The 12,269-nt window shown below is 45.6% G+C and overlaps 1 protein-coding gene across 1 annotated transcript in view; it reads left to right on the forward strand.

Annotated features, from left to right (window-relative positions):
- The first annotated feature begins 30 nt into the window (after window positions 1-30).
- CRLF3 (cytokine receptor-like factor 3) overlaps window positions 31-12,269 on the forward strand; it is a 16,055-nt gene continuing 3,816 nt past the window's right edge. Inside the window, exons 1-7 of the mRNA XM_014952203.1 lie at window positions 31-197; window positions 3,203-3,410; window positions 5,249-5,336; window positions 5,796-5,973; window positions 7,045-7,267; window positions 7,983-8,115; window positions 12,026-12,138. Coding sequence (XP_014807689.1) covers window positions 75-197; window positions 3,203-3,410; window positions 5,249-5,336; window positions 5,796-5,973; window positions 7,045-7,267; window positions 7,983-8,115; window positions 12,026-12,138 — 1,066 coding nt within the window. The 5' untranslated portion in view covers window positions 31-74. The remainder of the gene's footprint in view (window positions 198-3,202; window positions 3,411-5,248; window positions 5,337-5,795; window positions 5,974-7,044; window positions 7,268-7,982; window positions 8,116-12,025; window positions 12,139-12,269) is intronic.

A 12,269-nucleotide genomic window follows, 5' to 3' on the forward strand; every position in this document is an offset into this window, starting at 1 on the left:
CCCGCCCCGCCGGGCGCCTAGCCCGGACGCGCGGCCCTTCCGGGGGCGAGGCCCGCCCGCCGCCGCGGCTGCCCATGGAGGCCGAGGCCGAGGCGCGGCTCCTCTTGCAGGAGGCTCAAGAGAGCATCGAGGCGGCGCGGAGCTACCGGCGGGGGCTGGAGCCGCGGCTGCGGGGGCTGCAGCAGGCGCGGGAGCAGGTGGGGAGCGGACCGGGCGCTCCGCTGGAGTCCCGGAGGGGGAGCAGCGGGCGGGAGGCGGACGCCTGGGGCTCCGGGTGCGGGAGGCGGCCGTCGGCGAGCCTCCCCGGGGCAGCGGAGGTGCTCGGTCTGCGGCTGCAGCGGCGTCCGTCTGTGTCACCCCCTGCGCTGAGCCCGGCAGCGATCGGGTGGGACCTGTAAGGGCAAGGGGCAGTGGCCTTACCCTACAAGAGGGAAGATTCAGACCAGGTGGAAGGAACACATTTTTTGCGCTGAGGGTGGTGAGACCCCGGCCCAGGTTGCCCAGGGAGGTGGGAGATGCCCGGTCCCTGGAAACCTTCCCAATTGGGTTGGACGGGGCTCTGAGCAGCCTGATGTAGTTGAAGATGTCCCTGCTCATTGCAGGGGGGTTGGACTAGATGGACTTTAAAGGTCCCTTCCAACCCAAACTATTCTGTGTAGGAAAAAAAGGAGGGTGGAGAAGGAATCCCACCAGACCTGAGGCGGGTGGTGATGGTGGTGACCCTGGTAACTCTCTGCACCTTCAGGAAATCGGTGTGTTGCCTCTGTAGATGCTGGAGATGGAGGGTTTTGGAATGGAAGGAACAGGTGCGAGTTGAAGTCTGTTACTGGCCTGAGCATGTATGTTCTGGGGTGATGGGGAGGTTTCCTGGGCAAGAATAAAGATTTGGCTGGACAGGATGCTGGCCCATCTTATCCAAACTGTGCTTTTGTCAAGAAAATTTGGACCAGATGATCCTTGAGGTTGATTCCAACCTGGTGTTCTATGATTCTGTCATGATTCTATGTCTAAAGGAACTACTTTTTCTAAAGTACTTGAGATGCTAAGTCTTATTTTATAGGAAGCGTTGTGCCCGTCTCCTTGCCCTCGCATCTAAGTGATTCCTGCCTAGGCACGTTGCTCTCTGCTTTGGTTGCTGTCCTGAACCCTGCTGTCCCCATGCACCGAACTCCGTGGGTCACGTACTCTGTGGGTCAGGTATAAGTGTTGCCAGCGTTCCAGGTTAGCTGGTTTTTCTGCAGCTGTGCACTGAAGCCAGGGGAGAGTTTTTATTGGGACTAATAACCCACCCACTCTGTGCTGAAGATGCATGATAACATATGCAAATGTGGGTAAGGAGATTGCGGAGAGCCAGCGAAGGTCTGGCTTCTCTGCTGAGACATCCTCTAAGCATTTTAGCTTTTGCAGACTAGAGCCAATGCCTTACTATCTTTGATTGGGCTCTGCAAGGGGAAAATAAAATAAACCCCAAACTCAGAAAATGTTTCCTCAGTGATCTGATCATGTCTCTGGAGCAGATTCCATTAGCACAGAAACCTGCTATGCATCTGCCAGGTGTGTCCTGCTGCTGAGGGGGCGATCGCTGGGCATCAAATTAGTCATCTTCAAAACCGCAAGCTACTTAAGAAAATGAATTGTTTGTGACCGTCTTTAATCCAAACCTCATCATCTCAGAACGTTGCCCGGAACCTCAAAATGCACAGAGAGGGAGCTGGTTTGCCTTTCTGCAGTGGCTGAGGGCGCTTCGCTGCCCTACCTTTCTTTCCTTTTCCTGTCTGGGTGAATTTCTTTGCTTGTGTGCTTGTTTCTGTTGTCTCTCTTTCCATCTTCGGTACCACGCGCTATTTTGCCCGCAGAGAATCAGCCACGCAGCACATCCAAGGATTCCCTGTGTCCAGAAGTGCTGGATGCCTTAGACCGGGGCTCGGGTCACGGAAGCTTTATTATTTGGGGACTGGTGGGCCGATGTGGTAGGAAAAGCACTTTAGATCACTTGCGTTGCATCCTTTTCTTTGGGACCAATGTGACACGATTTTCAACAAGCTTCACGCAGCTCTGTGTGTTCAGGGAGTTGGGTTTCCTCTTCTGCGAAGCCTCTGTCTGCAGTTCTGAGGCTGGCTTATTGAACTTGTATCTGCGTGTAATGGAGGTAGTGGGCTTAGAGAAGTGACTGTTCTGTTTTCCTCCGCCCCACCCCTTCACAAAGCTAAATACTTCCTTTTTTTTTTTCTTAAGCGTTGAAATAACAAGAGAAGGGAAACTGAGCTGTGGCAGCTGCAGAGGTTCATGAATATTACTTAAAGAGGAAATTTATTTTACCTAACCAGAGAACTTCCTGTGTTGGTTGTCTCTACTTCTAAAGGTCTAGAAATTACGTGTAAGGCTGGGTGCCTGTTGCAGCGTTTCCTTGTGTGTGTGACTTAGAAAAGTCGTCCATAGGGAGATGTTTACTTCTGACTTTTGCATCTTTCGCTCAGGGATGTTCAAATGTGGTTTCTTCCCGAAAAGTCTGATTCAGCAAGTTTGCAAACATTTTAATAGGCACTTGTAGAACCTTCTGTGGTCTAGTTATTCCAGAGTCAAAACAGACTTGCTGTTCGCCCTGCCCTGTAACCCTGCAGCACAGGCAAACCAAAGGTGGCTATTTAAAAAAAAATAAAAATTAAAAGAAAGCAGCTTTACAAGGATTTTAAAAACCCAGTGAAGTGATATGCCTGGAAAAGTGCTTTTAAGTAGTCTTCTAGAAGTCTAGTATCTTCTAAAAGTCTGATATCTTTTTGTTTCCAGTGAGAATTACTCCTATGTGATGGCAGAGTTGTTTTTGAACAGGATTACAGCAGTTTTGAGGGGCAGTGGGGAGAAGACCCACACAGCCTTTGGACTCTTCTGACAAGAAAAATTCTGTGATTGAAGTACATGTAACCCAGTTGATATTTAGCTCCAGCCTCAGAGGTTATCTTGATTTACCTAGTTAACAGGCTCTTCCCCTTGTCCAGGCTAGTTTCTTTGCCTCCTTCCCTGCTGTATATGCACTAACACCACTAGTTTGTTACCCACCAACCATCCCTTTTTTTTTTTTTGAAGTTGACTTCAGAGGCAGCTTTTTCTCCAGCAGATGCAGATGAGGTGGTTCAGAAAAATAGAAGGTGTGCGTGGCTTTTGCCTTTATCCTGAATCCTTCTTTCCTGTTGCCTGAATTCAGATCAGAGAAAGCGCAACGTTGACCAGAGATGTGCTTGAGCAACATTTTAATGATTTGAAAGGGACCCTGAAGAAGCTGTTGGATGAGCGGCTGATGTCCCTGCTGCAGGAAGTGGATGCCATAGAACAAGAGAGCATCAAACCCTTGGATGAATGCCAGAAGCTGATAGAGCACGGAGTCAGTACGGCTGATGATCTGCTCCGGGACGGTAAGGCAGGACCTGATCCTAAGGCTTAGCTCTACCTCCTGGTGTGTCTTCTCTGGAAGACTGGAAGGAACCTGTTACGATCAGCGAATTTGGCTCGTTTGGGACTTCTCTCAAACCAAATGTTAAGAAAAGGTTAAAGTTGGGTAGGTGAAGAGCTGATCAGTATTGTCCCCTACAAATCCATATGTTAGCATTTGACTCCAATCCTAGGACGTATGTATGTCAGTGTAGCCTCTTCATAAGGGCAGGAAGTGTCTACTTTGGAAATGTCTCACTGCAGAGGTGTCCTGCACCCTTCCACACTAGAAAGAGGATTATGTCAGGCTACTTGGAAACAAAATACATCTTGGGTACCATAAGAGTAAAATCTCTCTGTTGGTTGAAGAAAGTTATTTGCATCTTGATGGAATAGCAGCTGAAGTAAACATTATTTTTCCCATTAAGTGTGATTATGTGCACTGTGGATGGAATGGCCACTGTATGGGGAAAAATGGCTCCAAAAAGTCTGAGGATGAGGCAGACAGAAATGTGGAATATTACTGTAAGGGCCAGTTTGCACCCTACTGATGCTAAATACCTAGCCAGAAAGGAATGCCGCTCTTGACTCTTTTCCCCACACTGGAGAACCTACTGGGAGCATGTCTGAGCCATGAGTATGTTGGCAGTTTCCTTGCATTGTTCTCATGTCTCAACTTTAACTTTCTTTCAACATGATCTCAGTTTTTGTGAACTAAAGTGCATGGAGCAGTCTCCCACGGGCAGGAGACGGACCAGCTTCCACTCCGACGCGAGCTTGGTGCCTAAACACCGTGCTGGCTTGGTAGCTCCATGCCTCCTGCTCACAGGAGGAGTGACAATGTTTAAGAATTAATTTGTTGGGTGGTTTGTTTTTTTTTTTTTCCAGTACCACAACCTCTGGGAGAGCTGGTAGTCGCCTTGGTTTGATTTTTATCTCTCAAGTTACTGAATCACAGGGTGGTGGCAAAGATTGCCTGTGTTTTGCACGAGTTTCTATCAGATCTCCTGAGAACCTGACTAGCTGTGCGCATCCTGTCCCCTGGGTCACCGCTCCCTCCGCAGCAGTACCAGCATCACTAAGTCATGTCGTTAAAATGAGCAGACGTTGCCTCTGAGTCAGAGAGGAGTTAAGCCTCCGTGGTTATTAAATCTCCTGCTGCCAATTATGACGTGTGCTTTTCTTTAGAGATTTGTAACGTTTGTAATCCTCCGTTTGGAAAAGGACTGAGCTTGCTTATGTTGTAAATTACCATCAAGTCATCAGATAAGAGAAGGGAGCGTACGTCTCTGTAAGCTGAAGTGTGGGATGCTACTTTATATGGAAAGCTTATGAAAAGATTTCTGTTTATCTCCACGCTTTAATGCATGGATTATTTCCTTCATTATGACAATAGTTACCATGTAGATTGTAGCAAACAGAACAATGGTTGAAATTACTGTTTGCTTTTAAGCTCCTGCTTTTTAATTTTCTGCTCAGTGAAGGTGCTTTGCTTTTTTCTTCCTTTAAAGCAGGTGGAGGAAAGGATTAATGATCCTGACTTCTGGCATCTGACCCCAGTTCTGCTACTGTCTGAGACCTGAGGCAAATTATTACATCTGTTATAGGTGTGTCTACAGGAAGCTTTGAGAGCTTCAAAAGTTGCTAGATAGGCTTTATATTGTTAACTATAATTTTATTTTATATCTAAGAGTCTAGCAAAAGTGCTGAGAATGCTTCATATTTAATTGGCTGTTCGTGTCAGAACTGGTTCTTCTTTAAAGCAAAGAATGCCTTTCTTGGACGTTTTCTCATGAGGAATGTTTTTACCATTTGATTCCAGGGGAGAGTGCAGTCAATGGAGATGTGGGACAACAGAACGAGAAACTGTGCAGCTTTACAAAAAAAGCTCTGCACATTCAGCTCGATAGGTAAGGCACCGCCACGCTGAGGGGATCTGAGGCAGCGGCACGTGCTCTTCTCTGTAGGATCTTTTCTCCTTTGAAATAAAAGCCTTCTGCTCCACTGCCTTAAAAGATTCGTTTGAGTTGTTAGTGTCCTGTTTGTTTCACAGACTTTCACTGGGGCTGGCAGTCGCAGAATGGAGTCGTTTTCAACCTCCATATGTTCTGTGCAATTATAGGCTGTTTATTTGTGAATGATGAAACCACTCCTTGTGGAACAGCCTGTATTTCGGAGTATTTACTGAGAAACAGACAGTCTGGTTAGGGCTGAAACACAATGTTTTCTGAGTCTTTTAAGTTTGAAATGCACATGCCAATTTCTGCAGCTGTTCTCTCTTTGCAAATCTGCACAGATTCAAGTGTGTGGACAAAATATGAATTTGTAGAAGCCGGCCCCTTTCATTACAGCAAACTTTTCTTTCTCAGCTTACCAGAAGTGCCCTCCTTGGTTGATGTGCCTTGTTTGTCTGCCCAGTTGGATGACTGCCTTCTTACTATATTGAAAAATCAAATATTCAGACACGGAACTGTGGCGTCTCGCCCACCTGTACAGCTAGAGGAGTTCGTTGAGAAGCCTGGAGGTATTTTAGTCCGATGGTGTAAGGTGGGTAAAATACCCTAGGTGAAAATCATTCAGACTTCAGTTTCCTGGGAAAAAAAAAAAAAATAAATTGAAAAAGCCACTTTCAGATTCTCTACAGCCTTCAAAGGAATAGTCCGCTCCAGTGTGTAGTTAAAAACTTTAAAAGTTATTTTTGCGGCAATGGCTTCATCTAGTGATGTTGTGGTTGCTGCTGGGGTTTGTTGTTTCCTTTGAAGACATTTTAGCAGACCCAGGCTGAGGCTGAACCTGTTCTGTTATGATTTTGCCCCGAAACATGTTTGTGTTCTTAGGGAGGTGCAGTGGATAGAAAGAGAAAATATTTGAATATTGGCATTGGCTAGTAAAGTAGCCTTTCTCTTCAACACACAAAACCTATTTTTGAGTAAATCACTGCTGTGCTCTGATGTGGTTTAGTTGTTGGGCAGCTCTAGGCTCCTTCCCAGCATTAAACACACTTTTGTTGTTCTAGCAGCAGCCAGCCGTTGGTCAGCCGTCCTTCCCTTGTACAGGATGTGGATTCAGGTTATAAAACCATGGGCGAGATTGTCACCTGGGGTCTGATTTCCTGTGATACAGAGGAGTTCCCTGAATTTGGTCACACTTGAGGGATAGTGGAGCTTTTGCGAGGGGGAAGATCTCTTTTGACTACCAAAGAATTGGGAATCATTCTCTGGAGCAGTTTATGAAGGGTAAAGAATTGGGAATCATTCTCTGGAGCAGTTTATGAAGGGTAACAGTGAGTTTCCCTTGCTGTTAAAAATTTCTTCTGCGAATTTGTCTTCTGCTTTTGGCTGAAGGATCTCGTTATACTCCACTAATTGAAAAGCCTTCTGTTAAATATTTCTTCTATAGACACTTTTAAACTGTGATCAAACCATTCTTATGCTACTTTTTGTACTGGTTGGTTAAGACATTGATATTGTTTTCTATATAAGGCATGCTTTCTGCTCTTTACCTTGTGACTGAACTGCCTTTGATGGCAGCCCCAGTACTGCCCTACCTTGTGCCGCTTTGGAGGCGAAAGGAAAAAAAAGAGGGGGTCCTTTATTAACGCAATGAATGTTTCTCTAGGTGGATGATGACTTCATACCACAAGATTACAGACTGCAGTATCGTAAGAGTACTGCCAGTCACTTTGAAGATGTGTATGTGGGCTCGGAGACAGAGTTCATAGTGCTGCACATTGATCCCAACGTTGATTACCAGTTCAGAGTCTGTGCCCGAGGGGATGGACGGCAGGAGTGGAGTCCGTGGAGCGTTCCTCAGTGCGGCCGCACCACGCTGGTTCCACATGGTACTGTCACCTTGCTCTTTGTCTTCAGCCCATGGCCTCAGTGCAGCTCCTGAAGGTCTATGGCTGAATGACTTATGGAGCTGCTTTGTATGACGATGAGGTTAGCTGTGATACGTGTGTGTAATGTATCTTTTCATCCTAGAATTTATTCTTTGCTTCATAGTGTGAGTGATACCGAGCCTTTCCAGCAGGTCTCTCACTGCTTAGCCTTGGAAAATATCAATGAGCCAGAAATGAGGCGTTTTTTCACCTTGTCCCTCACCCCTACCTAAGCATTGTTTGATGACCTGCAGTCATATAACAAGCTCTTATATTGGAGTAAGAAAAACCTAAATTTTTTTCTTCACTTGCAAGTTTTTAAGAGCAGTGGGTCAAGACAGTTTTGCTTTACCTACAAAATGACTTCACAGGGATCATAGCAGAGTGAGATTCCGGTGACCTTGTGAGCTCGGAAGTATTTTTTGTAATTGCAAATGATTTGAAAAGAAACCTTCATCAGAAGGTCACAAAACCAGCCCTGGTTCTTAACATAGCTTAAGCTTTAGGTGAGGTGAAGTGAGTGGACATTGCGACTGACTTGACTTTGCCCAGACAGTAACTGGTCTAGTTGAGGTTCATGCTGCTTTTTTTTTTGCTTTTTTTTTTTTTTTTTTTTTTTTTTTTTTTTTTTTTTTTTTTTTTTTTTTTTTTTTTTTTTTTTTTTTTTTCTTTGAAGAATGGACGACAGGTTTGGAGGGTTACAGCTTGAGCAGTCGAAGAAACATAGCACTTCGAAATGATTCTCAGTCATGTGGTGTGCTCTACTCCAAAGCTCCTACTTATTTCTGTGGGCAAACATTAACATTCAGGCAAGTACTTTCTGTTCTCTGGTCCCCTCCTCTGAACCAAAGTTCCTTCTCTAGTCCCTTATTTCTATATAAACCTGAGTCATGATGTGTGTTTGATTTTTTTTTTTTTCCATCAGCTCAGCCCCAGTCAAGGTAGCGTGTCTGCGTGGAGTCTGAACGTCCTTCTCTTTACTCCTAATTCCTGGCTCTTTAGGAAAACACCTGATGTTTTTGTAGGGCTTGCACCTATCTAGCAGAGACAAGGGCGAACTCCTGGGGGTGGTAAAATATGGCCCGTGCTGAGCAAATCTGTGGAAAACTGAACTTCCCTGAGTTTTGTAGCAGCTGTTAGTGGCTGGTCAGAAGCCAGTGGAGTCTCACCACTGATTCTTTTTAACCTTGGGTCAGGAGGTGCTTTCCCTCCCAATCTATCCACGTGCTGTGATTACTTTGAACGTGAAAACGCATGTGCTGCTGGGACAGGTAAGGATGGCAGTCTGGCACTGATGTCTTTAACAGCTGAGATAATTAGTGGTGAGCAGACTATTACTTGAAACTGGCATTAGAAACTCTCGAGTGGAGAAGGGATGTTGTGAAATTCAAGCTTTTCATTTGACACTTTGACACGGAATGTGATAAAAGCCTTGGCAGCTTTGCTGCCTGTAGTCCTGTCCCTGCGATGATGCTGTTTAACAGGGCATGAGGAGCTTCCTTGTGGATATGTCAGTTGTAATTACAGACCTCAGAGGCTCTGGAGCTTTATTCCATCTTTCCTTGGTTAAATAAAACTACTTGCCACACAGTAGGCAACCCCCAAAGGCAATTTAAGGAGCTTGTTCATGGTATTTTTGTAACTCATTCCACAGTGTCTCATTTCTCCCTTCCTGATAAGGAATTATCTTAACTTCAGACGGTTGTAGTATGAGGATGTATTCAGTTGCCCTGTCTGAGATGGGATAAAAAGATACAAAGCTTTCATTTGAAATCTGTTGCTAGATTTAACATCTCTTGGCTCAGAAATGCCTGTGAAATTAAAGGCAGAACTTTGAGGTTTCCCTTGGTTTTCTTTCAGACCAACGCCTTTTATCTTTTTTTATTGGTAACACATGAAAATCTTTTGCTTGACATTTTGGTAATGGAGATTCCACTCCAAGAGGAGATTGTTTCAGGATGGCAGAGCACTAACAAGCACGTGTCCACAAGAACTATAATGACACAAATGTTAAGATTGAAGACAATTTCAAATATCATTGTGTTCCTCTTCCAAGGTCCAAGAGTTGCTTCTTGTTTTGAAAGCGTGTGAGATTTTCCTGAGCAGGGAGTACTTGGCGCTTGGCTTTCTCCATCTGTTGAAACAAAAGTATATTCACAGGGGGATAAGTGGCTTTGCAGAGCACAACAAATAAGTAAGGTTCACGTTACAGATGTTTGTGGAGCAGCTTTGTATTCTTTTGCTTTCGGGACACAGGAGTAGCTAATCAGTGGAAAGTGAAGCTGTGGTGAACACAGTGCTTTGTGTCTGCTTTTCACAGACAGACTGCTTTAGTTACCCTCTGAGGTGAGGCGTTTGCACAAGTTGTAGGAGAACATCACTGCTTTAAGTCAGGGCTCCTCCTGTTTCTTCGCAGCCTTTAAGGAGCCGCCCTTGGGAGAGGGAAGGTTTCTCCGCGGCGCTCGCTAAAGCTCTTGCTGTGGGCGGCCACAGTCAGTCTGGCCAGGCTGGTGGGGTGGGATCAGCCAGCAGACACCCTGTGAAGCTCACGCTGACTCCATGGGGAGCCCACCACAGCTCTAATGACAGCTCAGACAGAGGAAGCGCGTGTGATCACCCATGGATCTACTTCTCTGTGCTCTGAGACAAATGGAAACTGGTGGTGGTTGAACTGGTTCGGTGTCTCTGTGCTGCTGTGGCAGGGGCAAGGTTTTGCTCTGCAGCATTGGAAGTGGTGAGAAGGGGTTCAGTGTCCCACTGAGCAGTCTTCCGACCATGTATTCTGAGTTTTTTTTAAAAATTTTAAGTCCCAGGGATCATAGGGGTTGGAGAATAATTTTGTTAATATGATAGGAAAAATCAGCTTAGTAAAGTGAAGCTTAGGAGACTGTGCAGTGATGCTCTGGGCTCTGCTTGGGCTCATTATTAATTGCTGAAAAATCAGAAAAATCCCAGGAGAAAGGAATGGTGATCTATAGCAGATCCTGGCCTTGCCCATGCAGTCGAGAGGAGGAAAACCACTGCAGAACTACAGCTTGGCTGTTGTCTTGGGCACTGGGGTTGTTCTTCCTCATTACGATGTGAGGAAGGTTAGTGTGGGTGCTGCTGGAAGGGCTGGACCTCAAACATTCAGCTGATCCTGGTCCGAGTCCTGTGGGAAGGCTGCCTCTCCGGGTCTGCCATCACTCCTCTTGATGTTTTTTTTTCTTCCTACTCCTCCTGGTCCAGGTAACCGTGGCAGGGCTCTGCAGAAGGGGGCTGTATAAACGAGCCAGTGAGTGTGGATACAGGTTGACGTGGTAGAATTCCTACTTTTTAATGAGTTTGTAATTATGCATGTTCAGTCATTCTTGTGACCGTACACTTATTTCCAATGCAAGACTGCAGAAAGGCTCCCTGAACTAGGGACGGAGTGAGTTAATGTTACCGAAGCACAAAGGCTTTACCTCCCTACTTTACAGATAAATAGCTGCTTATGAAGTTTCACCAGTAACTCAGGCAGCGATTAAAATCTAAAGTAGAGAACCAAAATGAACTTGAAGTCTCCATTGAAGTTGTTTTGGGAAAAAATGGTGGATCGCTTCCAAGTGAAAAGCTCCTCAGATATTTAAATATTAATTATTTATTTTTGCTTTGCTTTATAGTACAAAGCTTTTGCTATCTTAGTGACATTCCCAGGGGACTGAGAAACCTAATGGAGTGCAAAAGTAAAACATGGTTCCAATTTTATCTTCCCTGTTTGTCTTGAAAGAGTTAACCCATTATGTGCCAGTCCACTGCCCACTTTAACTCCAGTTCTTAAAAGCTTCTGCTGAATTTTTTCTGTTGTTTGGCAACAACCACATATCCATGGTGCTCTTTCTCTCAAGCTGTAATGAAAATAACTGCTGTTCTACTTTCTAGAAAAGACCATCTGAGTTTCCTGAGACACTCGGGCTCTCTCTCAAGTATGATTTAGTGCCTTTGAGAGATGGCAGGATGAGAGAAAGGACTCTGTAACGAACTGCAGCCTCGCTCAGCTGCTGGGGCCCAAAGGGAACTGCATCCCGGGTCATTTGCACAACTTGTTTGCTTTTTCTTTGGAGATTCTTTCCCAGGACCAAAATCCTAAAGGCAGCTGAGCAGAAGCCAGACTTGTAAATGCCCTTGTAGGCATTGTTTTTAATAGCCATTTGCACCAAGCTGATTTTGTTTAAAAACCCAAACAAAACAAACCCCCCTCCCCACTCCCTCAAACCCAGCAATGCACCAAAACACATCACGCTTCTTCTCCCAGCCCTTTGCAGCAGAATATAGCGGGGTTCTAAAATAAATAATTTTAAAATAGTTGCTGAAACTACAGCCGTGTTGCCATAATATGTGATGTTGACCAGTAATCTGGTATGGATGATTGTAGCTGTGCACATGTGGGTTGTTTCGGACAACTGGAAATCGTTTCACAGGACTCTGAGCTGTGGCAGCAGAGAATTCTATTAAATAGCAAAGTTTGCAGGCAGCAGATTTACAGACCAACAGGGCATTGGTCAGCAGAGCTGTTGGGAAAGCTCGTGGTCGGACTCGTGGTCGTTCAGCAGAGATCTCCCCAAGAGGTTGGATGAATTTGTTGGAAGCCCTGGGGTGGAGTAGAGGGGTCTGGTGTGCCAGGGTGGCACCGCCTGGATTTCATTGTATGTTTTGATTTAAAGCCTTAAGAGTTTGACTTATCTTTTGGCTTGGTAGGATTGAGACAGTGGGCCAGCCAGACAGGAGGGACAGCCTCGGCGTGTGCGTGGAGCAGCAGAACGGCTACGACTCCCTGCAGCGGGATAAAGCTGTGTGCATCAGCACAAACGGTGAGCCTGAATCACAGAACTGAGGAATTTGGCTTTTTTTTTTTTTTTTTTTTTCCTTTTCTAAAACCCCAACCCCCTTTCTCTACAATGAGGTCCCCTTTCTGTCCAAGAACAGGAGATGCAGGTCAGAG

The sequence above is a fragment of the Calidris pugnax genome, unplaced genomic scaffold, assembly GCF_001431845.1.
Source record: "Calidris pugnax isolate Ruff unplaced genomic scaffold, ASM143184v1 scaffold9, whole genome shotgun sequence".
Lineage (NCBI taxonomy): Eukaryota > Metazoa > Chordata > Aves > Charadriiformes > Scolopacidae > Calidris > Calidris pugnax.